Raw genomic sequence first — 26,923 nt, forward strand, 5'->3', positions numbered from 1 at the left:
TGCAAGGATTGCAAGATTCTTCAATATACGCAAATCAATCAATGTGATACACAATATTGAAGGAGAAAAAACATATGATCATCTAAATAGATGCAGAGAAAGCTTTTGACAAAATTCAGTACCCATTTATGATAAAAACCCTTCAGAAAGTAGGCATAGAGGGAACTTACCTCAACATAATAAAGACCACCTATGACAAATCCACAGCCTATATCGTTCTCAATGGTGAAAAACTGAAAACTTTTCCTCTAAGATCAGGAACAAGACAAGGTTGTCCACTCTCACCACTCTTATTCAACATAGTTTTGGAAGTTTTAGCCACAGCAATCAGAGAAGAAAAAGAAATAAATGGAATCCAGATCAGAAAAGAAGAAATAAAACTGCCACTGCTTGCAGAGGACATGATACTATACATAGAAAATCCTGAAGATGCTACCAGAAAACTACCAGAGCTAATCAATGAATTTCATAGAGTAGCAGGGTACAAAATTAATGCACAGATATCTCTTGCATTCCTATACACCAATGATGAAAAATCTGAAAGAGAAATTAAGGAAACACTCCCATTTGCCATCCCAACAAAAAGAATAAAATACCTAGGAATAAACCTACCTAAGGAGACAAAAGACCTGTATGCAGAAAACTATAAGACACTGATGATAGAAATTAAAGATGATATAAACAGATGGAGAGATATACCATGTTCTTGGATTGGAAGAATCAACCTTGTGAAAATGACTATACTACCCAAAGCAATCTACAGATTCAGTGCAATCCCTATCAAACTACCAATGGCATTTTTCACAGAACTAGAACAAAAAATTTCAGTTTGTATGGAAACGCAAAAGACCCTGAATATCCAAATCAATCTTGAGAAAGAAAAACGGAGCTTGAAGAATCAGGCTCCCTGACTTCAGACTATACTTCAAAGCTACAGTAATCAAGATAGTATGGTACTGGCACAGAAACAGAAATATAGATCAATGGAACTTGATAGCAAGTCCAGAGATAAACCCACACACATATGGTCACCTTATCTTTGATAAAGGAGGCAATAATATACAATGGAGAAAAGAGAGCCTCTTCAATAAGTGGTGCTGGGAAAACTGGACAGCTACATGTAAAAGAATTAAATTAGAACACTCCCCAACACTGTACACAAAAATAAACTCAAAATGGATTATAGACCTAAATGTAAGGGCATACACTATAAAACTCTTAAAGGAAAACATAGGAAGAACACTCTCTTATATAAATCACAGCAAGATCCTTTTTGACCCACCTTCTAGAGAAATGGAAATAAAAACAAAAATAAACAAATGAGACCTAATGAAACTTAAAAACTTTTGCCCTGCAAAGGAAACCATAAACAAGATGAAAAGACAACCCTGAGAATGGGAAAAAATATTTCCAAATGAAGCAACTGACAGAGGATTAATGTCCAAATTTTACAAGCAGCTCAATATCAAAAAGACAAACAACCCAATCTAAAATGGGCAGAAGACCTAAATAGACATTCCTTCAAAGAAGATATACATATTGTCAACAAACACATGAAAGAATGTTCAATATCACTAGTCATTACAGAAATGCAAATCAAAACTGCAATAAGGTATCACCTCACACCAATCAGAATGACCAGCATAAAAAATCTACAAACAATAAACACTGGAGAGGGTGTGGAGAAAAGGCAAGCCTCATACACTGGTGGTGGGAATGTAAATTGATACAGCCACTATGGAGAAGAGTATGGAGGTTCCTTAAAAACTAAAAATAGAACTAACATACAACACAGCAATCCCACTACTGGGCATATACCCTGAGATAACCACAATTCAAAAAGAGTCATGTACCAAAATGTTCATTGCAGCTCTATTTACAATAGCCAGGACATGGAAGCAACCTAAGTGTCCACTGACAGATGAATGGATAAGGAAGATGTGGCACATATATACAACGGAATATTACTCAGCCATAAAAAGAAACGAAATTCAGTTATTTGTAGTGAGGTGGGTGGACCGAGAGTCTGTCATACAGGCTATAGTAAGTCAGAAAGAGAAAAACAAATACCATATGCTAACTCATATATATGGAATCTAAAAAAAAAAAAAATTCTGAAGAAGCTAGGAGTAGGACAGGAATAAAGATGCAGATGTAGAGAATGGACTTGAGGACACGGGGAGGGGGAAGGGTAACCTGGGACAATGTTTGAGAGTGGCATGGACATATATACACTACCAAATATAAAAAGATAGCTAGTGGGAAGCAGCCACATAGCACAGAGAGATCAGCTCGTTGCTTTGTGACCACCTAGAGGGGTGGAATAGGGAGGATGGGGGAAGATGCAAGAGGGAGGAGATAATGTGATATATGTATATGTATAGCTGATTCACTTTGTTATAAAGCAGAAACTAACACACCATTGTAAAGCAATTATACTCCAATAAAGATGTTTAAAAAAAATTTGGACAAACAAAAATGGAAACACAGCATACCAAAAACTATGGGATACAGCAAAAATAGTTCTGACAGGTAAATTTATAGCAATAAATGCCTACATTTAGAAAAAAGAAAGATCTCAAATAAACAACCTAACTATTTACACTTCAAGGAACTGGACAAGCAAACTAACCCCAGAGTTAGCAAAGTAAGAGAAAAACAATGATTGGAGCATAAATAAATGAAATAGACTAGAAAACCAATAAAAAAGATCAATGAAAACTAAGATCTGGTGTTTTGAAAAGAAACAAAATTGACAAATCTTTAACTAGAATAATAAAAGAAAGAGCTCAAATAAATAGAAATGAAAAAGGAGGTATTATAACACCTAGAAACACATAGGATCACAGGAGACCACTATGAACAATTATACAGCATAGTGGACAACCTGGAGAAAATGGACCTCAAAACATACATCCTACCAAGACTGAATCAGGAAGAAATAGAAAATCTGAACAGACACATAACTAGTAATGTGATGAATCAGGAATCAAAAACCTCCCAAGAAAGAAAAGCCCAAGACCAGGTGGTTTCACTGGTGAATTCTACCAAACATTTAAAGAAGAATTAATGCAAATGCTTCTCAAACTCTTCCAAATTTTTGAAAAGGAAGGAACTCTTCCAAACTGATGAATTTTACCAAACATTTAAAGAAAAGTTAACACCAATACTTACCAAACTATTCCAAAACATGAAGAGGAAATATTTCCTTACTCATTCTATGAGGTCAGCATTACTCTGATATCCAAGCCAGATAAAGACACTGCATGAAAATAAAACTACAGACCAATATCCCTTATGAAATTTGGCACCAAATTACTGAACTTCAGGATGTCATTGCCTCTTCAAACATGAGACAAATGGAGAGACTCCAGGGCTCAGGCAAAAGAGGACAAAACCACAAAAGGAGCAGAAACACAGGTAACATCACTCAGGAAACAAGAAATAAAATTAAAAAGCAGCTAATGATGAAAAAGGTTTTCTGTGAGACAAAGAGATGGGATAAAGGTGCTGTTTTTTAAGTAAGAATTCCAGACTGATTTAGCACTTTAAACTATATGAATTGACTTGAAATTAAACATTAAACAGCTCAAAATAATGAATAAGTAAAATGTTGGGTGGTATAAAGTGCTATGGGAAAAATAAAGCAAAAATGGGACTGGGTGTTCAATTTTACACTGGGAAGGTGACATTTTACAAAAACTCAATAAAGGTGAGGAAGCAGGACCAAGCCCACAATGATCTGTGTGAAGAGAATCACTGGAAGAAGGAGGTGGAAGTGCAAAGGCCCCAAGGCACAAGCTTGCTAGACATGTCCAAGGGAAACTAAGGAAGACAGGTGTGGTTGGAGCAATGTGGGCAAGGAGAAGAGTGTTAGGGGTGAGCTCACAGAGGACACAGTGGCCATATCTGTAAGATACATAGGCCACTACAAGACTTTGACTTCTGCTGAGTGAAGTGGGAATCCTCTGTGGAGAATAGATGCTCAGGGGTGGAGCAAGACTGGAAACAAAGATGACAACTTGGAGGTGACACGAGAGGGAAATACTGACTAGATTTAGGGGCAGTGGTGGAGTTGATGGGAACTGGCCAGATTTAGAAGCTTTGAAATACTGCTGGCTGTAGGGTATAAGAGAAAGCAAAGAATCAGGCAGGTTCTAAGATGTGTGGCCTTAGAAACTGAGAAAATGGAATTTTATTGTTATTTATGAAAATGAGGAAGATTGGGGAAGGATGGAATCATGATCAATGTTTAGTTTGAGACACTGTCATATCCCAGTAGAGGTAAGAGAAGCAGCTGGATATTAAGCCTCTATGTCTTCAGAGAAGCCCAGGAGTTGTCGGGTGTAGTTGCCATTTAGAGAATGAGTTTAGAGAAGACAATTCACAATAAGTCTAGAGAGTGTAGTGTCCAGAACTGAGTCCAGCGTTTGGGGGGTGGAAGATGAAGGGGTTCATGGATGAGACTGAGAGGAAATGACATCATTGATAGAAGGAGAACCTAGTAGAGCCGGACAGGGAAAGGGTTTTAAGGAGGAGAGAGGTTGCCTCCAGGACACATTGTCATTGCTGTCAAGCCAGGTTAGGATAGAACAAGGGGCATCACGGAATCTCTCATGAGGGTGGGTACTGAGAGGTCATCGCAACTTTGGAGGCAACTGTGTCTGTGAATTGTGGGAGAAATACTTGACTGGGATCAAGAGAAGAGAGAAGAGAAGTTACAGTGAGACTAGGACAGCAAGGGAAGACAACATTTTCAAAGTCTGCTGTCACAGGAGCAAAGGAAGGGGAGGGAGCCAGCTGCAATGTATGGCCCTATGAGAGTCTTACTGAGAGAAGAAAGGGCAGCATATTTGGAAACCAATAATAATGATCCAGTGGAGACTGAAAAATAAATTCTGCAGGGGAGAACTGTGGGATCTGGCAGCAGGTGAAGAGCAGGAATTCCCCCAAACAGCGGGAGGAAGGCAGCACGCCCTGGGGCACAGAGCTCATTATTTGTGGAAGCCCCCACATGATTGTTTTCATTTCTTCACAAATGGGAAGCAAGGTCATCAACTCAAGGAAGAAGGGAAGGTTCTGGGGGCTTGAAGAGATGAAAAGCATGCAGAAGTGGTCGAGAGGCGTGGGCACATGAGGCCCAGGGAGCAGGTGTGTGGCATGTGGCACAGAGGGACCTTGAGGAAGGGCTGTGGTTGTGAAGCCAGATGGCAGCCTGGGTGCTTGGTCCTCTGCCTGTGCACGTGAGGCCAGTAGGTGGGTGGTGAGCCTCACTTACATCACCTACTTCAGCAGGGGCTTTGCCAAGTGAAGGCAGTGAAGTCAAATAAACAGAAGGGAGCTGACATTTAATGCACAGATATAATCATAATGATAGTCATGACAGGCAAAGTGCTTAGGGAAGAAAGGGACAGTGGAAAGAAGAGGGATCAGCAGGAGGGGACCCATGTTGTCAGGCCTGTTGACTTGGGTCACAGAGTTATCAGCCACAACAACCTCTAAGGCAGGGTCCAGGATTGGGCAGTATTAAAGGAATCAATTTCCAGGTCTTCCAAACATCTTCAAAGCAAACTGCTTTCAGTCTTAGACAATGGATATTCTAGGGTCATGGCCCTGTAGATGTGGAGAATTTTGTAGGTATAAGAATAGGTTCTGTTTGGACAAATCCCAGCTGAGCCCCAAGGCATCCCCACCACAGGGAGGAACACAGGTTGAGGTCAGATTGCTGCCAACCTCAGAATTCGTGGGGATGCCTGCCAGGGCCACACACACTGCCTGTCAGGTTGAGCCAGGACCCTCAGTGTTCCCCTGAGACGACTGGTTTGGCTTTGGTTCTGCATATGGCCTTTTCCTCAAAACAGCCTCTTCCTGTCTGACTTTGTCCTAGAACAGCTGTTCCTTCACCTCCTGAAATGTTCCTTGAGTCAGTCCAGCACACAGTGCTCTACAGAAGAAGCAGCTGAGTACCTGCCTCTGGACTGGTCACCTCAGCCGTGCTGCCAAAGAATTCTGAAAAAAAAATGTGACTCACTCATAAATCTTAAGTTAATATGTAATATGTGTCACCCCAATTAAAAATAATTCCCAAGGATGTAATTGCTAGCCTATGTTGACATTCTTAAACAAAAGCATTATATCATTCTTATTTTATCTTCCAGTTTTATTGAGATATAACTGACATACAGCACTGTGTAAGGTTGAGGTATATAGCATAATAATTTGACTTACAGACATCATGAAATGATTTCGCAAGTTTAGTTAATATACATCATCTCATATAGATACAAAATAAAAGGAAAAAAAATTATTCCTTGTGATGAGAACTCAGGATTTATTCTCTTAACAACTTTCTTATGTAATATACTGTACTGTTAATTATATTAATCATGCTGTACATTTTCTTAGTACTTATTTAGCTTATAACTGGAAGTTTGTAACTTTTGACCACCTTCATCCAATTCTCACTTTCCCACACCCCACCTCTGTCAACTACAAATCTGATCTTTCACTATGAACATGTTTTTGTTTATTTATTTTTGAAGTATAATTGACCTACAACACTATATTTGTTCCTGGTGCACCACTTGGTGATTTGATATTTCTGTACATTGCAAAATGATCATCACAGTAGGTCTAGTTACTATGTGTCACCATACAAAGATATTACGTTATTATTGACTATATTCCTCATGCTGTACATTTCAACCCTGTGACTCATTTATTTTGTTACTGGAAGTTTGTACCTCTTAATTTCTCTCATCTAAATATATATATATATATATTTAAATTTAAATACCATAATATCAATTCATCTAAAAAAATATGAAGCACTTCTTCTGCATTCTGATCAAGAAGGCACAGTCCTTGCTGCTTGACATGTAGCCACTACAATGGATGTTTGATCTAGGACTATGGGAAGGACAGCTCAGGTGAGTGCAAGACAAATAACAATTAAGGAAGGCTGGCAGGACTGCCTCTTACAGGAATGACAGGACTCATGGCTAGAACCCCCAGGAGAGAAACTGAGGTGTCCTGGTAGAAAACAACAGGAAGGAGGTTGGAGACAAAATGGCACAGTAGAAGGACCCAGCAAGGCTCTTGTTCACATTCAATGGAAAAATCAAAAGTTTTACAGACAAGCAACAACTAAGAGAATTCAGCATCACCAAACCAGCTTTACAACAAATGCCAAAGGAACTTCTCTAGGTGGAAAAGAAAAAGCCACAACTAGAAACAAGAAAATTAAGAATGGAAATGCTCACCGGTAGAGGAAAACAAACAGTAAACATCATCCACACACAAATATGATATCAAAGTCAGCAATTGTGAGAAGAGGAGGGTACAAATTCAGGATATTAGAAATGCATTTGAAATTAAAAGAACAGCAACTAAAAACAACACTGTATATGTAAAGAGTGCTATATCAAAACCTCATGGTAACCATAACCAAATATCTACAATAGATACACACACACAAAAGAAAAAAGGAATCCAAACACAACACTAAAGTTAGTCATCAAATCACAAAAGAAGAGAACAAAAGAGGAAGGGAAGAAAAAAAGACCTACAAAAACAAATCCAAAACAATTAACAAAATGGCAATAAGAACAAACATGTCTATAATTACCTTAAATGTAAACGGATTCAATGTCCCAACCAAATGACATAGACAGGCTGAATGGATACAAGAACAAGACTCATATATATGCTGTCTGTAAGAGACCCACTTCAGATCTAGTGACAAATACAGACTGAAAGTGAGGGGATGGAAAAAATATTCCATGCAAATGGATATCAAAAGGAAGCTGGAGCAGCAATACTCATATCAAATAAAATAGACTTTAAAATAAAGACTGTTACAAGAGACAAAGAAAGACGCTACATAATGATCACAGGGTTATTCCAAGCAGAAGATATAACAATTGTAAATATATATGCACCCAACATAGGAGCACCTCAAAATATAAGGCAAACACTAACAGCCATAAAAGGAGAAAATGATAGTAACACAATAATAGTGGGAGACTTTAACACCCCACGTTCATCAATGCACAGACTAACCAGACAGAAAATCAATAAGGAAGCACAAGCCTTAAATAACACATTATACCAGATGGACTTAATTGATATTTATAGAGCATTCCATACAAAAGCAGAAGAATACACATTGTTTTCAAGTGCACATGGAACATTCTCGAGGATTGACCACATGTGGGACAATAAAGCAAGGCTCAGTAAATTTAAGAAAATTGAAATCATATCAAACATCTTTTCTGACCACAACGCTATGAAATTAGAAATAAACTACAAGAAAAAAACTGTAAAAAACACAAACATGTGGAGGCTAAACAATATGCTACTAAACAACCAATGGATCACTGAAAAAATCAAAGAGGAAATAAAAAACTACCTAAAGACAAATGAAAACAAATGAACAGTGATCCAAAACCCAGGGGATGCAGAAAAATCAGTTCTAAGAGGGCAATTTATAGCAATAAAATCTTACCTCAGGAAGCAAGAAAAATCTCAGATAAACAACCTAACTTACACCTAAAGCAACTAGAGAAAGAAAAACAAACAAAACTGAAAGTTAGTAGAAGGAAAGAAATCATAAAGACCAGAGCAGAAATAAATGAAATAGAGATGAAAACAAACAATAGCAAAGAGCAATGAAACTAAAAGCTGGTTCTTTGGAAAGCTAAACCAAATGATAAACCTATAGCAAGATGCATCAAGAAAAACAGGGAGAGGGCTCAAATCAATTAAATGAGAAATAATAAAGAAGTTACAATGGACACCACAAGAATATAAAGGATCTTAAGAGACTACTAAAAGCAACTATATGCCAATAAAATGGACAACATAGAAAAAATGGACAAATTCTTAGAAAGGTAAAATCTCCCAAGACTGAACCAGGAAGAAATAGAAAATATTAACAAACCAATCACAAGTACTGAAATTGAAACTATGATTTAAAAACTCTCAACAAACAAAAGTCCAAGGCCAGATTGCTTCACAGGTGAATTCTAAGAAACATTTAAACACCTATCCTTCTGAAACTATTCTAAAATACTGCAGAGGAAGGAACACTCCAAACTCATTCTATGAGGCCACCATCACCCTGATACCAAAACTAGACAAAGATACCACAAAAAAAGAAAGTTACAGGCCAATATCACAGATGAATATATATGCAAAAATCCTCAACAAAATACTGGCAAACCAAATCCAACAATGCATTAAAAGGATCATACACCATGATCAAGTGGGACTTATCCCAGGGATGCAAGGATTTTTCAATATCTGCAAGTCAATCAGATAAGTGTGATACACTGCATTAACAAATTGAAGAATAAAACCCATATGATCATCTCAATAGGTGCAGGAAAAGGTTTTGACAAATTCAACACCCATTTATGATTTAAAACTCTCCAGAAACTGGGCATAAAGGGAACCTAGCTCAACAGAATAAAGGCCATATACAACAAACCCACAACTAACGTCATGCTCAGTGGTGAAAAACTGAAAGCATTTTCCCTAAGATCAGCAACAAGACAAGAATGTCTTCTCTCAACACGTTTATTCAACATAGTTTTGGAGGTCCTAGCCATGGCAGCCAGAGAAGAAAAGGAAATAGAAGGAATCCAAATTGGAAAAGAAGTTAAACTGTCACTTTTTGCAGATGACATGATACTATACTTAGAAAATCATAAAGATGCTACCAGAAAACTACTAGAACTCATCAATGAATTCAGTAAAGTTTCAGGATATAAAATTAATGCACAGAAATCTCTTGCATTTCTATACACTCACAATGAAAGATCAGGAAAAGAAAATAAGGAAACAGTCCCATTTACCATTGCATCAAAAAGAATAAAATACCTAGGAATAAACCTACCTAAGGAGGCAAAAGACCTGTGCTCCAAAAACTATAAGACACTGATGAAAGAAATTGAAGATGACACAAACAGATGGAAATAGATACCATGTTCTTAACTGGAAGAATCAATATTGTCAAAATGGCTATACTACCCAAGGCAATCTACAGATTCAATGCAATCCCTATCAAATTACCAATGGAATTTTTTGCACATCTAGAACAAAAAAAATCTTAAAATTTGTATGGAGACACAAAAGACCCCAAATATCCAAAGCAGTCCTGAGAAAAAAAAATGGAGCTGGAGGAATCAGACCCCCTGACTTCAGACTATACTACAAAGCTACAGTCATCAAAACAGTATGGTACTGGCATAAGAACAGAAATATAGATCAATGGAACAGGATAGAAAGCCCAGAAACAAACCCATGCACCTATGGTTAATTAATCTATGACATAGGAGGCAAGAATATACAATGGAGAAAAGACAGTCTCTTCCATAAGTGGTGCTGGGAAAACCGTATACCTACATGTGAAAGAATGAAATTAGGAGATTCTCTAACACCATACAGAAAAATAAACTCAAAATGGATTAAAGACCTAAAATGTAAGATCAGATACTATAAAACTCTTAGGGGAAATCACAGGCAGAACACTCTGACATACACTGCAGCAATATCCTTTTGCATCCACCACCTAGAGTAATGAAAATAAAAACAAAATAAATAATGGGACCTAATTAAACTTAAAAGCTTTTGCACAGCAAAGGAAACTACTGACAAACCAAAAAGACAACAGAATGAGAGAAAATATTTAGAAATGATGCGACTTACAAAGGATTAATCTCCAATATATACAAACAGCTCATGAGCTCAATAACAAAAAAACAAGCAACCCAATCCAAAAATGGGCAGAAGTAAATAGACATTTCTCCAAAGAAGACATACAGATCACCAAAAAGCACATGAAAAGAAGCTCAATATTACTTATTATTAGAGAAATTCAAATTAAAACTACAATGAGGTATCACCTCACAGTAGTCAGAATGGCCGTCATCAGAATGTCTACAAACAATAAATGCTGGAAAGGGTTTGGGGAAAAGGGAACCCTTTTACACTGTTGTTGGGAATGTAAATTGGTACAATCACTATGGACAACAGTATGGACGTTCCTTGAAAAACTAAAAATAGAATTACCATATGATCCACCAATCCCACTTCTGTGCATATACCTGGAGAAAACCATAATTTGAAAAGATATATGCACCCCCAATGTTCTTTGCAGCACTATTTACAACATCCAAGACATGGAAGTAACTCAAATGTCCATTGACAGATGAATGGATAAAGAAGTTGTGGTGTGTGTGTGTGTGTGTGTGTGTGTGTGTGTGTGTGTGTGTGTAATGGAATATTACTCAGCCATTAAAAAGAATGAAATAATTCCATTTGCAGCAACATGGATGGACCTAGAGATTATCATACTACTAAGCCAAGTAAAGCAGACAGAGAAAGACAAATATCATATGACACCACTTAAATGTGGAATCTTAAAAAAATGATATAAATAAGCTTATTTATTAAACAGAAACAGAGTCACAGACTTCAAAAACAAGCTTATGGTTACCACAGAGGGAAGATTGGTGGCAAGGACAAATTATGAGGTTGGGATCAACATATACACAGTACTATATATAAAATAGATAATCAACAAGGACCTAGTGTATAACACAGGAACTCTACTCAATACTCAGTAATAACCTATAGGAGAAGAGAATCTGGAAAATAATAGATATATGCTACGTACCTGAAACTAACCCAACATTGTAAATCAACTATACTCCAATACAAAACTTTTAAAAAAAGCAAGCAGGAAGAGGCAGTGGTTCTGGGAGTTGGAGAGAGTGCTTTGGGGCACAGGGTGCCACCCAGGCAAACCGTCAAGGGCAGGCACAGGACTTCTAGATTGATGGCTATCCTGGGACCATAATGAGTAATACCAGACAGTGAGCCCTAAGAGTAGAGGCTCCTCTGGAAAATAAAATGTAAAGAGCAGAAGCCAGAAGGGTCTGTTTTGAATTTTTAATTTATTGACAACATTTAGAGTTGAAATGTTTAATAGAAAAGGGTGCTATCCACCTTTCATTGAAAAATCAGAGAAGTTCACAGGCTATACCCACTTGCCTGCAGAGAAAAGATGCAGTAGCCTTTTACAAGCAAAGACAGATATTAACCTCCCACTGCAGCCACCACACCTGCTCCCCTGCACCTACCACACCTGTCCTTTCTGCACCCACCCCACCTGCTCCCCTGCACCCATCACACCTGTCCTCCCTGCACCTGCCATATATATCCTGTCTGCACCTACCACATCTGCCCTCTCTGTACCCACCACACCTGTCCTCCCTGCATGCACCACACCTGTCCTTTCTGCACATACCACCACTGGTGTCATTGTGCACTTGTCTCTGTCTTGCTCTCTTACTGGTTGCCATTCTGTTGTTGATATCTGCTGGCTGTCTCCAGGTCAGACATATAAGTTTGGACACTCAGTCTATATGTAGAATTGCCCCATCCATTTCTGATAAATGAGTAAGCACTTGGGTATCTGAGGAATACTCCACTCCTGGTCTGATACCTTCGTGTAGGATTTCATAAGTGCCTCGGACAAGCACTAGGGACAGCTTTCATCTTCACAGGACATGGGAGTGGAGAGGTTAAGACTGCAGTAATGCATTGGCAGGCTTATTTATAGTGGATCAGTGCACCTCCCATGTACATGTGCAGACAACCACCTGGCATCTTTTCCAAATGCAGGTTCTGGCTTGGCATGTATGGGTGGCCAAGGCCTCATTTCCATAACCTCCAGGGCTGCTGATGCCCAGACCCACTTGAGGATGAAGGGCCATGCATTATCAATACAATGTATTCCTTTCCTTCCTTCTGGAATGCCTGTCGTTACCGTGCTAGTTTTACTGGTCTCCTCGAAATCTTACCTTTTTTCATGTTTCTATTTCTTTGTACTTTTGCTCTGTACTTTTTAGATACCTCTCTCACTGGCTTCAAACTCACTAACTCAGGCCTAACAGTGACTTTTTTCTTCTTCAATTCATTATTCAATATTTTTAGCTTAAAAGTTATGGGTTTTAGTTCCAGAAGCTATTTTTTTTGTTTAGTGCTTAAATCTCTGAGTATTCTTATAATTTATTGTTTGTTGTACTATGTCTATGGGATGTGCTGTGATCAGTTTTCTCTCAGCTTGTTGGAACCCCAAACGTGAGACTTGTTTTTGTGGGGTGCCGTGGAGCTAGGATCCGGAGGTGTAGTGGACAGGACTTGGGAACGGAAGGTGAACAACTATCAGCCTGGGCACTGCAGGGCCCCCAAGGCCACCCTCCCCCACCAGAGAAGCTGGGCACAGACCCCAAGTGGGCAAAACTGCAACTAACACAGCTTGCCAAGACCACAGTGAACAAGCTGCTGGAGTCCTGCCAATTAATTGTTCTGCTGTCACTTCTCCTTCTCTGATTCTGACCTTCTTAGTTTGCACAATGGTGGAGCTGGAATTCAAGTCCAGACCTACCTCCTCCAGACCTGAGCTGTTAATTCCTACATATGCTCATGTTATTAAACCTACTTGCAATTCACTGGACCAGATTTCAACCCTCTACATTATTTTGTTCCTGGATATTTTAGGAAAGGATGAGTTAAAGTAGAAATGAGATTACATAAAAGCTAAAGTGAATGTGAAATACTTCTCGCTTTTACTACCCTAAAGGGTGCTTTTGTTTGTCAGGGATTACAGCAGTCTGCCCTCTGCCCTAACACTTCCAGTGGGGCAGGTGGTGGGGAGGACAAAGAAACCCAGAGAAAAAGGATGCATGAGAACAAACCAGCCATGAAAAATGATTTCCACATAGAGGCTGAATGATAATTCAGATAATGATGAAGAAGTCAGTTAGAGAAAACCCACAAAATTATGCATAAATTACCATTCTTTGAATTGAACATCCTGGACAGGAATAATCATATTTTAACTTGAATATTGTCTGAGAATTCTTCCTGTTCAAGCAAATGAGGCTGAAAAGATAGGTTTACATTGAGAAAGACTGTCAGGGAATTTTCAGTCATTAGCAGTGTATTTTCATTTTCCAGTACAGTCTCTAGGGTGGTGTACTGGGAAGCCTAAAATAGCTGCCCACAGAAGCAGATCTAAGGTCACATGTAGCTTCCACAGCTCCCTGTCAACTGCAGATGGGAGAAGAGGAAAGAAGGAGAGGTGGGCAGACATCAGAAGGATTTCCTTATATGGAAATATTTGTTAAAATATTGGAATATTTCCATACCAATTGATGAAGAGCCACTATCCACCATACCAGTTCCTCCCTCTGCCTCTGCTCCAAGTAAGTATGGAATTAACACTGGTACATGGGGTGAGAGGGGAGAGGAGGCTTCAAGCTTCCTGCTTCAAAGTCTCCCTCTCTGTTCTGCCTCCACAGATGGAATATTCATTGATGGAATATAAATATTAAATTGATTTAATAGTGTGTTTAGTAGTGTCACCATTTAAGGTAAGCAAAGCTCAAAATGAAGGGGAGGACCCAGGCAGGGGGATTAGGAAAATTTAAAAGAGCAAATCTAATTTCAAAAAAGCCATGGGGTGCTCTCCCATAATCTGCCCATGCTCATGTTGGAATTTTCACTGAAGCCCTGTCCAGATGACTTGGATAGATAAACTCATCCATTCTAGTTCTTTCCACTCTGGACATTATAAGATAAGCAAAAGTTCAAGAAAATGATCCTGCCAGTTATAAACAAAGTCTCTGGCATTTCCTGAATTTTTTGGTGTTCTTCTCTGATCACTGGAAGAGAAATATCATGAACAAATGTGAAATGCTTCCTACCTGCTATTCTCAGCTCACAGTTGACAATGTGAATACCAGAGGAACACCTTCAAACTAAAGGCACACTCTGGAGAGAAGACACCACCCAAGAAGACATGACCTTTTGTCTCTCTAACTCACTTCCTTAGAATAATGCTCATAATTTTTTAACAGAAAGAACTTTCTGAGTAGGTGCTTCACATCCTTTTCAGGCACAGCCTAAGTCTCCCACTGAGGAATTGGCCAGCACTTCTACTCATTGGAAATGGTGACAGCAACTGGCAGTTTTCTAACCTTTTTTTTTTTTTTTTTTTTTTTGCGGTACGTGGGCCTCTCACTGTTGTGGCCTCTCCCGTTGTGGAGCACAGGCTCTGGAGGCGCAGGCTCAGTGGCCATGGCTCACGGGCCCAGCCGCTCTGTGGCATGTGGGATCCTCCCAGACTGGGGCAAGAACCTGCGTCCCCTGCATCGGCAGGCAGACTCTCAACCACTGTGCCACCAGGGAAGCCCTTTCTAACCTTTTTAAATAAGATTTCAACGCTGTTAAATCTCATGAATTTTTTCCCTGTTGACCTGGAGAATGATACTGGCCAGAGCTGTGTTCTTACAGCAGAATGAGGTTGAGCTCAAACACAGGCAGCTCTGCAAGCCTGGCAGCAGGGACCCCAGTCACTGTTCCTGTGTTTTCTCTTCACGTCTGATGGCCACGGGCAGGCAAACCTATCTCTACCCTTGGATTGACCTGACAGTATTTCTACAGGACATTCTTGGGTCTCCTTGTTTAGTCCCCCAGGAAAACAGGAAAACTGAGAATATGGGAATCTCACCAAAGTAAAAATACACAGAGCAGACAAACCCTGAGCAGCTCTCCCCAGGAGTGTACAGTGAGGAGCAGGTACTCTAAGGGACATTTGGTTGGAGCTGGCCTCAGAAACAGTACAAGAAACTAGACCTCATAGAGTAGAAGGGGCACTACCTTTCTAGAAATGCCCGAGCTCTGTAGGTCCATGCAAGCCAGGCCAGACCACAAAAATTCTGGAATGCAAAGGATGAGGCCAGAGGTTCAGAGGGACACAAATGACTGCCAAGATCTCAGAAAAGAGCCATAGTCCCCCTTCCTTCCACACACTCCAAGTTTAGAGGGTTTCTCAGGCGTGCAGAGTGAAGATGCTCCTGGTTGGGAGAAGGGTTGTGAAATGTGCAGGAGTTATCCTATCCAGGCAGGAAACCTAAATCACTTCCCCAGGACCCATTCATGTCATTGCATCTGTCAGAGGCCAGAAGCAGGGAAGATATCTACATACATATGGATTTTTTATGAGGACAATTGCAGGGCTGAAATTGAGGAAGCCCCATATCCACAGGGCAGGCAGCAAGGAAGGAAAGATTATGAGCACCTGCAGCCCACAGGCTGGTGGTCAGGAAGGAAGGTCCAAGGGAAACAGAACATCTGAAACTGAGCAGAACCCTGTGGGGCTCCTGGGGACAAAAGCCTTTCTGTGTCCCCTTCCCTGAGTTCCAAAGGTCAGGTTCAAACAGTTGCTAATCAGGGAAAGGAGGGGATGCAGTGATAAGGGAGGAGCAGTCAAGAAACAATAGTGCAGCCTTGGGGCAGGGTCCTGGTTCCCCCTCAAGGGATACACATGCAATATCTTTGAGCTCTTCTGCCAAACTGAAACCCCCACCAAATGGAAGATGTTAACTTCTTGGTGAAGCACTCTTCATTCCAGAGAAGGTCACAATTCACCCATCATTACCTGATGCCAGATGATCTCTGGATTGAAGGAATGTGGGCCCTGCACGCATTCTGATCCTTATCAGCAACCCCACCCTGGACTATAAAACTCCTCACAAACCACCCTTCCCCCCAGGTTGGACACACAGTTTTGAGGGCATTAGCCTGCTGTGGTCCCCTTTGCCTGGCAAGTCAATAAAGCTTTTCTTTCCCACTTCACCCAAAACTCTGTCTCTAGATTTAATTTGGTGTTGGAATACGGAGGCCAGATTTGGCTTCACATCTGCCAACTTTGGCAGTGTCTCCAATGCTAATGCATTCATAATATCCATCTATTCCCAGGGTCTTCTCAGGGCACACCAGAGATTCCCAGTGCTGATGCATTTGACCAGCATCTGATGTCTCCAGCCAGCAGTGATAGTAGCTGCCACAGGGAAGAAGAATACAGAGAAGGGACAGCCTCCCACTGGGGGAACATAGAGGGCTCTATGTTGGTGAGACCAGCTCTCAGGAAAAGGGAAGAGAGAGTTGAGGGGAATGGCTGTTACCAGCAGCAAAGAATATTGTAGGCAAAGGCACAAGAAAGATGCCCAGTATCATGCTAAGGAAAGTGGCACCAGCCCAACTGGAGAGGAGGGTATGTCTCAGATGGTAGGGAGGTCTGGTAGAGAGATGGTGCAGCAATATTTTCTATGACTCTCAGAAACACAGCGAGCACTGAGGTGCCCAATTCCCTCAGTGAGAGTAACAGAATGTTGCTGGAGGATGATAAGCCAAGGGTGATGTGAAGGAAGAGTTACTTTGGAAAAATTAATCTACTGTGGTTTACTTACCTCTTTATTCATACAAACACTTGTTAACTATCTTCTTTGTGCCAGGCACAATGCTAGTAAATAAGGGAATGCAGCTGCAGACATGTCTTGACAATCAGTTTAAGGACTACCTTACTGGAGTTATGTGTAAAGTGTTATAGGACCCCAGAGGACAATCAAGGCCTTGCACAGGAAGTACAGAAAGCATTGCAGAGAAGGCATTTAAGTAAGTATTGAAGCAGGCTCTGAGGAACTCCTATGTTTGAGGAACTCTGTTTCATGAGCTCTGGCTCCCCAGTGCAGAAGCTGGAAACTCACTTTCCCCATACCCTTTGTAGCTAGAACAGGCATGTGACATGGGCTCCTCCAAATCAGACACTTCTACTTGAGAATCAGGCTTGGAGAATTTGGAGAAATGTGACAAGGTGTGCTCAAGGTAGAGTGACAAAGGCCCAGGTACTCAGCATCCAACATTGGGAGAGGGAACCCAGGCAAAGCAGCAGAAGTTGGGGCCTTCATGGGGCAAACCCCACTCAGGCTGTCCTTCAGAAAATCCATGAACTGTACACTATTCTTAGATAAACTCCTAATCCTCTTAAACTAACTAAAGTAGGTTCTGTTTGTCGACTGAAAAAAATTACACAACCTAAAAGTTGAGAGTTATGTTTTATTTGGTGGATATTCTTAGGAATTCAAGCCCAGGAGGCAGTATCTCAAATAACCCTGAGAAAACTGCTCCAAAGAGGCGGGGGTGGGGGGGACCAGGATATATAGGAGTTTTACAACAAAGGGCAGGTAGTCTGAATGTCTAAAAATTATTGTTAATGAAAGAAAACAAATATCTCAAGTTAAGGAATTTAGCGCTTTTCCATGTATGGGAAGGTGCAAGAGTCTGGGCTCATTGAAATCATTCCTTTGATATGCACCTCAGGCATTTGGGGCTAGTATCCTGTGTTTTCACTTCCTGAGTTCCCTCAGGGCTCACCCTTGTGCAGTCTGATGGCTGCTAGATGGCAGGCATTCTTTGTTTCCTTCCTGAATCCCCTCAGGGTTCACTGGCTCACCATTGGAGGTGGCTGCAATTGCTGATGACTGTGGCATCCTTTGTTTACTGATATTTGGCAGGCAATATTTTATTTCTCATGTTGATTGCAACTGTTGTTTGAAATGCAGATACAACCATGTGCATTACAGATAGAAAGATCCCAACTAAAAGACTTAGGAATAAAATCAGCACCATCCAAGCCAGTTGGAGGATGAGAGTTATCAATCAAAGAGAAATCAGAAAATAACAGGGAAAAAAGAATCAGAAAAGAAAAAGCATAATAAATGCAAAACCTTAATAAAATAGTAGAAATAAACTCAAGTCTGTCAGTCAACACAATACATTTAAACATGTTAACCAAAAGGGAAAGAGTAAAGGGACAATGTAGGTAATTAAATAGTTAATCCTATTAGGAGATTGTAAGTAAAGAAAAAGTATGGGAGACTTCTGTAAATTAATGATCACTCAAGAAAGCAGGTTTGCTTAACCACAAAACCAAGCTTAGCAACAAAACCACACAACAGAAACATGAGACATGCCCCAAAACAATAAAACAATGGTGGCATGAGACCCACATCCTGCCCAGTGAGCTCAGTAAGTTAAGAATTCTTAGGACATTCTCCATTGCACACACTATAAACAAAAATATAAGGAAAAGGTGACATTATACTAAAACCTGAGATGATTTACAATTTTTAACATATGTTACTGCCTTTTTGCTCATTTCCATTGCACCATGACAGTCCTGGCCTGAACATGTAGGGACAAGAAAACTCCCCTGCCCAACCTGGAGGAAGAGCTGATGATGGAAGTTTGATGTCTACTCAAGAATGAGGAAGAAGATGGTCTTGTCCCCCTTCCCACTTTTCCTTTAATTATAAAACTGGAGCCCACTAAGTTCTTGGGTGCAGCACCCTCTTGTAAGCCTCACAAGCATCCTATTATAATAAATCACTTCTCATCTATCACTTTGTCTCTCACTGAATTCTTTCTGTGCTTTCTGAGCTCCTCAGAGCCCCCTGAAATGCCACCTAGCAGTTTCAAAACTATTCTCTTAACAGAGATGATCTGCTTGGAATTTTAAAAATCCATTTGCATGTTGTTTTAAAAAATACAACTAAAAAAGAATTTAAAAAACAATTTAAAAAAAGGTAGAAAATAAAGAATTGGAAAAAGATAAACCAGGCAGAAGCTCAGAGCAGAGATGAAGAGAGACCTTACACAGTGTGAAAGAAACCACCATCCTGAAGAGATACAGATAATGAACCTCTAATGCCTAATCTGACTGCATAGTACTCATAAAAATGTATTGAATTGTCTGTTGAAATAGATAAACCAGTAAAGTGATTTGCTCTATCAGAATTGATTGATTAGAGAAAGAAGGAGTGAATCTAAAGAAGCTCTAACAGTACAGTCAATGTGCTTGTACATGTGGGCATGTGCAGAATTCTGCTCTCACATGGGGCAAACTGGCCACATACTAGGTCAAAGGGGTGTCTAAGTATGAAATCCTACAGACCACATCCCCTGAACGCCACAAAAATGAGAAAGAAGTGGCAAAAAAGACAGCCAAGTGAAAAGAAGGGAGGAAGGGAGCAAGGGACAGTGGTGCAGACCTAAGTGTCTGCCCAGCTCTCTGTGCTGCATACTTCCCAGGACCCTGCATCTGGACAGGGCCATGTGTCCACTTCTCACCCAAGGACTGTGACAGGTCGCTTCTGATGCCACTTCCAGACTAAGGCAGAAACCCAAGTGGCCCTCTTCTGATGCAGCCATAGTGGATATCATGTGCTGACATGGTAAATTCAGGTGGCAGAGATCTGTGGGCTGCAGGAAGCTCCATGCCATGCAGCTGCTGTTTTGGTTTCTCAGGAGTTAGTTTCCATACCATGTTGACTCACACAAACTAAGATCTTTCTTTTAATCCCTTCCACAGTGATATGCCCCAGATTTATGAAGGTAGCTCCCTCAGGAAAGGTAAGGAGAGAATGATACTGGGGTTGAGGGAAGGAACAGAGAATGTTACATTCCTCTATAATGTTTTATTTCTTAAAAACAAAACAAACAAGAAAACCTGAGGCAGAGGGAATAAAACTTTCCTCATTTTGGGTGGTAAGTGTACTGATATTTGTTATCCTACCCTCTGTGATTCCTTTGATGTATTTTTTAAATTTAAATTTTGAGTAATTATTAATATTTGGGGAAGAAAAATACCAAAATACCAAAAATACCAAAAATACCAAAAATACCAAAATTGTCATATTTTTAGAAAGTAGAGGAATCTAAATTTTCAACAATAGGGACCATTTTGTTCAGTCCAAGAGAGGGTCTGGGTCCTGAAACCTGGAAGCCCCCGAGAAGGTAGACTGCATCAGCTGTGAGCATGCAGGGCCTCAAGGAAGCACAGAAAGGTTTGCTGATGAAAGTCTCTGGGCTTCAGCTACATAGGGTTCAGATGCACGGGGTCTTCTACAGAATCTATTTCAACTAAGAAAGGGATTCACACGCAAGCTGACCTGGCATCTCAGAAGCCCAGGGCTCTGCCGCTTTAGCCTGCCTGAGAGGTGCTGCTGCCCCTGGCCCTCTGCAGGACCACAGTAATGACAGCACCTGCTGAGCAGTAACAGCACATTCAACAACATCCAGATGACTCTTCTAACTCAGGGCTTCATGAAGAAATAATGATAGCCACAGAATTAACTCAGAATTACCAAACGCAGACCCTGGAAGGACAATAGCTAGGTAACTGGAGCACCAATGCAGCAGACACTGTGATTCCAGGCAATGCATGGTGACATAGAGCCCCAGTCACCCTAAGGTCCTGTGTGAGAGGAGTGGCCCTCAAGGTCACAAGAACAAGAGATAAGTCTCCTCTATTGAGAATCCAGCCATGAGGAGTGTTCATGCATGCCCATCACACCTGGGATACCAGGTGCTGTGACAGGACCCGAGGTTCCTGTTCCCACCTTTATGCTGTCATACCAGGCATTCACAATTCTGCCCTAAGTTGAGCAATCAGTGACGTCAGAAGACACAGCAGGAACAGCCCTGTAAAAGTCCTCTAATATGGACCCCCTAATCTTGACTTGGGTCAAGATCACACAGAGAATTCAAAATCTTATCCAGGCCATAGCACCAGAAGCTACCCCAGCCAGTTAGAATAGCTTCTGCATTTGTCAGGAATAAAGGATGAACACCTTCAACCAGCCTCTGTCTTTGGTGTCTTCCAATTTTCTTTGAAAAAAGAAAGAAAGAAAGACTGTCTTTTCCATGAGAGGTGGCAGCTCGCAGTTGGACTGATCCTGAAACAACCAGCCATCCTGGGATTCACTGACCACAGCAGCTGTAGGCCTCAGCTCCCAGCTGCTGCCTGGGATCAATCACATCTGTCCCCTTAAACTGTGAGTGCAGTAAAGGGACAGGGCTCATTCTCTGCTTCTTCTGGAAGGAAGGGTGAGTCCAGGTTGTGTGCAGGTGAAACCTGGGCCCTCATCACATGGAGGAGACTGTGACTCACCATGGTAGCAGTGAATGGTATGTTGTCAATCAGGGACGATGCGATGGCTGAGACCCAGACCACCAAGATGATGGCAGCTGCAAGGCGCTGATCTTCTGGGACCATCTGGAAGGAACAGATAAGAGCAGGGCAGTGTACCATAGCTACATAGATCATACGCACTGAGGATCTGATGCTAGGACATGTGAGACTCAGAAGGGACCACAGGGCTCTTGGTCCTTCCTCTTCCACACAAGGAGAGCAAGGGAGACCCAGGTGTGCAAACAGGACCAACTGGGCTTTCCCGACCCCTACCAGGAGCCTGGACCAGGGTCTACAAGTAACTGAGAGGAGTGACTCCCAATCATGCTCAAGCCAACCAACCCTTGGGGGCTGGGACGGGGTGGGGGGCAGCAGGTCCAGTGTTCCCATTCCTGGTGGGACACCAGGTGACACACTGGTCACACTGACCTCACTTCCCGTGTGGTGACCCTAGGCTGCGACCTCTGTGCATCACTTACTGAGACTGCTGTCTCAATTCTCTCCTTCCCAGAAAGTTTTTAACTAAAGGCTAATAGCAAAATTGCAAGCATCTGTAATTATATATTCTTTGAAAAAGTCTCTTTTCATCTCTTAGCTACACAAGATAAAATAGGTTCCCTGATATACTTTTTAATATAATTAATGTGACCTATTCTTGCCAATTTAAAAAAAAATCAAAGGAATAGTGGCTGGAGCACATTATATTGCAGTATTTAATGTACCTTTATTAGCAAAGCAGTCTGTTCTCCAACATACTCTATTAAGTGGAGATGTGCCAATGCCTAGAAGAAATAGAGGTATGATAAGAATCAGTTTAAAACTGAGAATATATCAAATTTTTAAAAACATGTCTTTAAAATGAGAATAAGTGAACATGGCGCTCTCATTTTTTTTATAAAAGATCAAACACACAGTCTATAAATAATTTACTATCTTATATGCACACTGAAGATTCATTGAGAAGAGCACAGTAGCAGAGGCAGGAACTTCTCATTAATTTGAGTTAATATCCATGTTAAATTTACATTTGGATGGAAGGCCATTTCTTTATTTTAAGATCACTGTATAGGAGTACTGTTCACCTGTACGTAATGAAATGTCTCTCCGTATAGAATGTCTTGCAAGTAAGTTTCATTTCAAATTCCTTTTTAAAGCTAAGCATCACAGAGTTTCAGAAGTATATAAAGAAAATGCATGGTTTTCATAACTTTCAAAGAAACGTCTATTTAACTGAAGCATGTACTATTTTCATAGTACTAGACAGATTCCAAAAATTGTGTCCAGAGAAAGGTAGGAAAGAAGATTAGATGGAGACATAAGTTCAGGAGCCATTCTGCTCAGTCTTCCCACTTTGTTCCAGCTGAGGAGGAGATCTTCTGCTGTCCATGACAGATCCCAGACAGGAAGCACCGAGAGGGAACCAGACATGGGGGTGACATAGCTACCTAGCACTTCTCAAATGTGGCCTTTTCACTGTGATGTCATCATAATGAATGATTACAAATACTGAAAACATCAGCTTGACTATGTTTAAAAAAGAAAGTCAAGACATGAGGAAAATACAAATAGCCAATAGATACTCCTTTATAAAATGACAAATGAGATAACTATGTAACATCTAATTCTATCAAATCTAAAGTTGTAAATATATAATATATACTCTACACTTCAGCAAACTAAAGTTTATATGTAGCTGAAGATTATATGCATCACTTGTCTCCTCCATCAATTTATATAGCGAAAAGATGATTGTATAATACGATGTAAATCCCTCACAATATGAAACATAATTATCCTTCTGTTGCAGTGACTAGTTGCAAAAAGCTGGTTCAGCAATGATCTGACATCCCTGTTCCACTGAAATTAGACAAATACAATAAATCAATGCCACTACTTTTTTCAAAATGAGGGACTAGGAGGTCTTAAGGTCCCTTCTGCAGCTAAATAAATAGACCCTGGATAAAACACACTTTTAGGGCATTACTGGATTAGCAAGACAATGTAATGTTTTCCAAGGAATCTCCCTTCCCATGAAAATATTTCTTGCAGCTGGCTGGGAGCTGCAGACTTGAATGGCAAGGAAGGATGAAATTGCCTTGAGCTTGATGCCAACCAAGGGCTGAAGTCAGAGCACTGAGGTGTGAGCAGCAGCAAGGTTGTAGGCTGCAACAGGGATTCTCACACTGCACTGACAGCCTCGAAACAGGCTGAAAAAATTATCCCCTGGCAACCAGCAGAGGCAAACAAAAGAAGTTTCTGGAAGAAAGAACCCCAAATGTAACCTCTCAAGAGTCCCACAGATTAAGATCAAGGAACAAAATTATAATCTAGGGTCATCAAGAATGCAAGAAGACAAGTAACATGAACAAGAGCAGAAATAACCAAAACAGATTTGGATATACCACCAACATGCAAGAGTGAGAATCCACAGGTACTGGATATAGTAGAGGAATTTTGTTTAAAGAAAATAGAGTTGAAGAGTGTAAGTAACAATTAACGTTTGCCCTTGATGAGTTAAGAATATAAGCTGTCATCTCTAGAGTAAACCACTAAAAGATAATGTAACTGCCAAGAAGTGGGAAATCAAATTTAACATAACCCTTAATCAACTCAGATAAGGGAGAAAAAAAGATTGAAGATAAAAATATACAAGGTCAGGGAGGCCTTCAAGATGGTGGAGAAGTAAGACGTGGAGATCACCTTACTCCCCACAAATACATCTATATGTGGAACAACTCCTACAGAACACCTACTGAACTCTGGCAGAAGACCTCAGACTTCCCAAAAGGCAAGAAACTCCCCATGTACCTGGGTAGGGCAAAAGAGAAAAGAAAAAACTGAAACGAAAGAATATGGGTGGGACCCAAACCTCTGGGAGGGAGCTGTGAAGGAGGAAAAGTTTCTACACACTACAAAGCCCCTTCACTGATGGAGATGGGGGCTGGGCAGGGTGGGGGGGCAATTCCGAGCCAGGGAGGAGAGAGCAGCAACAGGGGTGCAGAGGGCAAAGTGGAGAGATTCCTGCACAGAGGACTGTTGCCGACCAGCACTCACCAGCTCAAGAGGCTTGGCTGCTCACCCGCTGGCTGGGGCAGGTTGGGGCTGGGAGCTGAGGCTTGGGCTTTGAAGGTCAGATCCCAGGGAAAGGATGGGGGTTGGCTGTGTAAACACAGCCTGAAGGGGGCTAGTGCACCACAGCTAGCTGGGAGGGAGTCCGGGAAAAAATCTGGGCCTGCCTAAGAGGCAAGAGACAATTGTTCTTCAATTGCATGAAGAGAGGAGATTCAGAGCAACGCTTATACAACCTCCAGAGACTGGCACAAGCCATGGCTATCAGCACAGATACCACAGACAGGCTGGAACACTAAGGCTGCTGCTGCAGGCACCAAGAAGCCTGTGTGCAGGCACAGGTCACTATCCACACATCCCCTGCCCAGAGCCTGTCCAGCATTCCACTGCCAGGGTCCCGTGATCCAGGGACAACTTCCCTGGGAGAACACACAGCACGCCTCAGGCTGTTGCAACGTCATGCCGGCCTCTACAGCCAGGGGCTCGCCGTGCCTTCCATACCCATCCCTCCCCACAAGCCTGAATGAGCCAGAGCCACTTAATCAGGTGCTACTTTAACCCTGCCTGTCTGGCCGGCAGGGAACAGACGCCTTCAGATGACCTACATGCAAAGGTGGGGCCAAATCCAAAGCTGAACCAAATCCAAAGCTGAACCCCAGGAGCTGTGCGAACAAAGAAGAGAAAGGGAAATATCTCCCAGCAGCCTCAGGAACAGCAGATTAAATCTCCACAATCAACTCTATGTACCCAGCGTCTCTGGAACACCTGAATAGACAACAAGTTATCCCAAAATTGAGGCAGTGGACTTTGGGAGCAAATGTAGACTTGGGGTTTGCTTTCTGCATCTAATTTGTTTCTGTTTTTATGTTTATCTTAGTTTAGTATTTAGAGTTTATTATAATTGGTAGATTTGCTTAATGATTGGGTTGCTCTCTTCCTTTTACATACATATATATATGTATATATATATATTTCTCCTTTTTCTTTTTTTGTCAGTGTGTATGTGTATGCTTCTTTGTGTGATTTTGTCAGTATAGCTTTGCTTTTGCATTTGTCCGAGGCTTCTGTCTTTTTTTTTGTATAGTTTTTAGCACTTGTGATCATTGGTGGATTTGTTTTTTGGTTTGGTTGCTCTCTTCTTTCATTCTTTTTTACTACTTTTTAATTTTTTAAATATTTTAAATTTTAATAATTTTAATTAATTTATTTTTTATTCTCCCTTTACTTTTGAGCCTGGTGGCTAACAGGGTTTAGGTGCTCTGGCCAGGTATCAGGCCTGAGCCTCAGAGACTGCCTGGGCCCATTAAATATCAAATGGCAAAAACTCTACCAGATATCTCCACCTCAATGTTAAGACCCAGCTCCAGTCAATGACCAGCAAGCTACAGTGCTGGACACCCTATGTCAAAGAACTACCAAGACAGGAACACAAACCCACCCATTAGCAGGGACACTGCCTAAAATCATAATATATTCACAGACACCCCAAAAAATACCACCAGACACGGTCCTGGCCACCAGAAAGGCAAGATCTAGCCACATCCACCAGAACACAGCACCAATCCCCTCCACCAGGAAGCCTACACAATCAACAGAATCAATTTTATGCACTGGGTGCAGACACACAAACAACAGGAACTACAAACCTGCAGCCTGTGAGAAGGAGACCCCAAACACAGTAAGTTAAGCAAAATAAGAAGACAGAGAAATAATACAGCAGATGAAGGAGCAAAGTAAAATCCCACCAGTCCAAACAAATGAAGAGGTAATAGGCAGTTTACTTGAAAAAAAATTTAGAGTAATGACAGTAAAGTTGATCAAAAATATTGGAAATAGAATGGAGAAAATACAAGAAATGTTCAACAAGGACCTAGAAGAACTAAAGAGCAAATAAAAAAAAGGTGAACATCACAAAAAATGAAATTAAAAATTCTCTGGAAGGAATCAATAGCAGAATAACTGAGGCAG

General features: G+C 40.9%; 1 protein-coding gene across 1 annotated transcript in view; it reads right to left on the minus strand.

The window, feature by feature from the left end:
* Positions 1–26,923, minus strand: part of OCA2 (OCA2 melanosomal transmembrane protein) — a 255,523-nt gene that overhangs the window by 34,962 nt on the left and 193,638 nt on the right. The window contains exons 20-21 of the mRNA XM_082658969.1: positions 22,609–22,668; positions 21,866–21,970 (exon numbers count right to left, since the gene is read on the minus strand). Of these exons, the coding sequence (XP_082515095.1) occupies positions 21,866–21,970; positions 22,609–22,668 (165 nt within the window). The remainder of the gene's footprint in view (positions 1–21,865; positions 21,971–22,608; positions 22,669–26,923) is intronic.

The sequence above is a fragment of the Grampus griseus genome (genome assembly GCF_964374135.1).
Source record: "Grampus griseus genome assembly, chromosome: 7".
Classification (NCBI taxonomy): domain Eukaryota; kingdom Metazoa; phylum Chordata; class Mammalia; order Artiodactyla; family Delphinidae; genus Grampus; species Grampus griseus.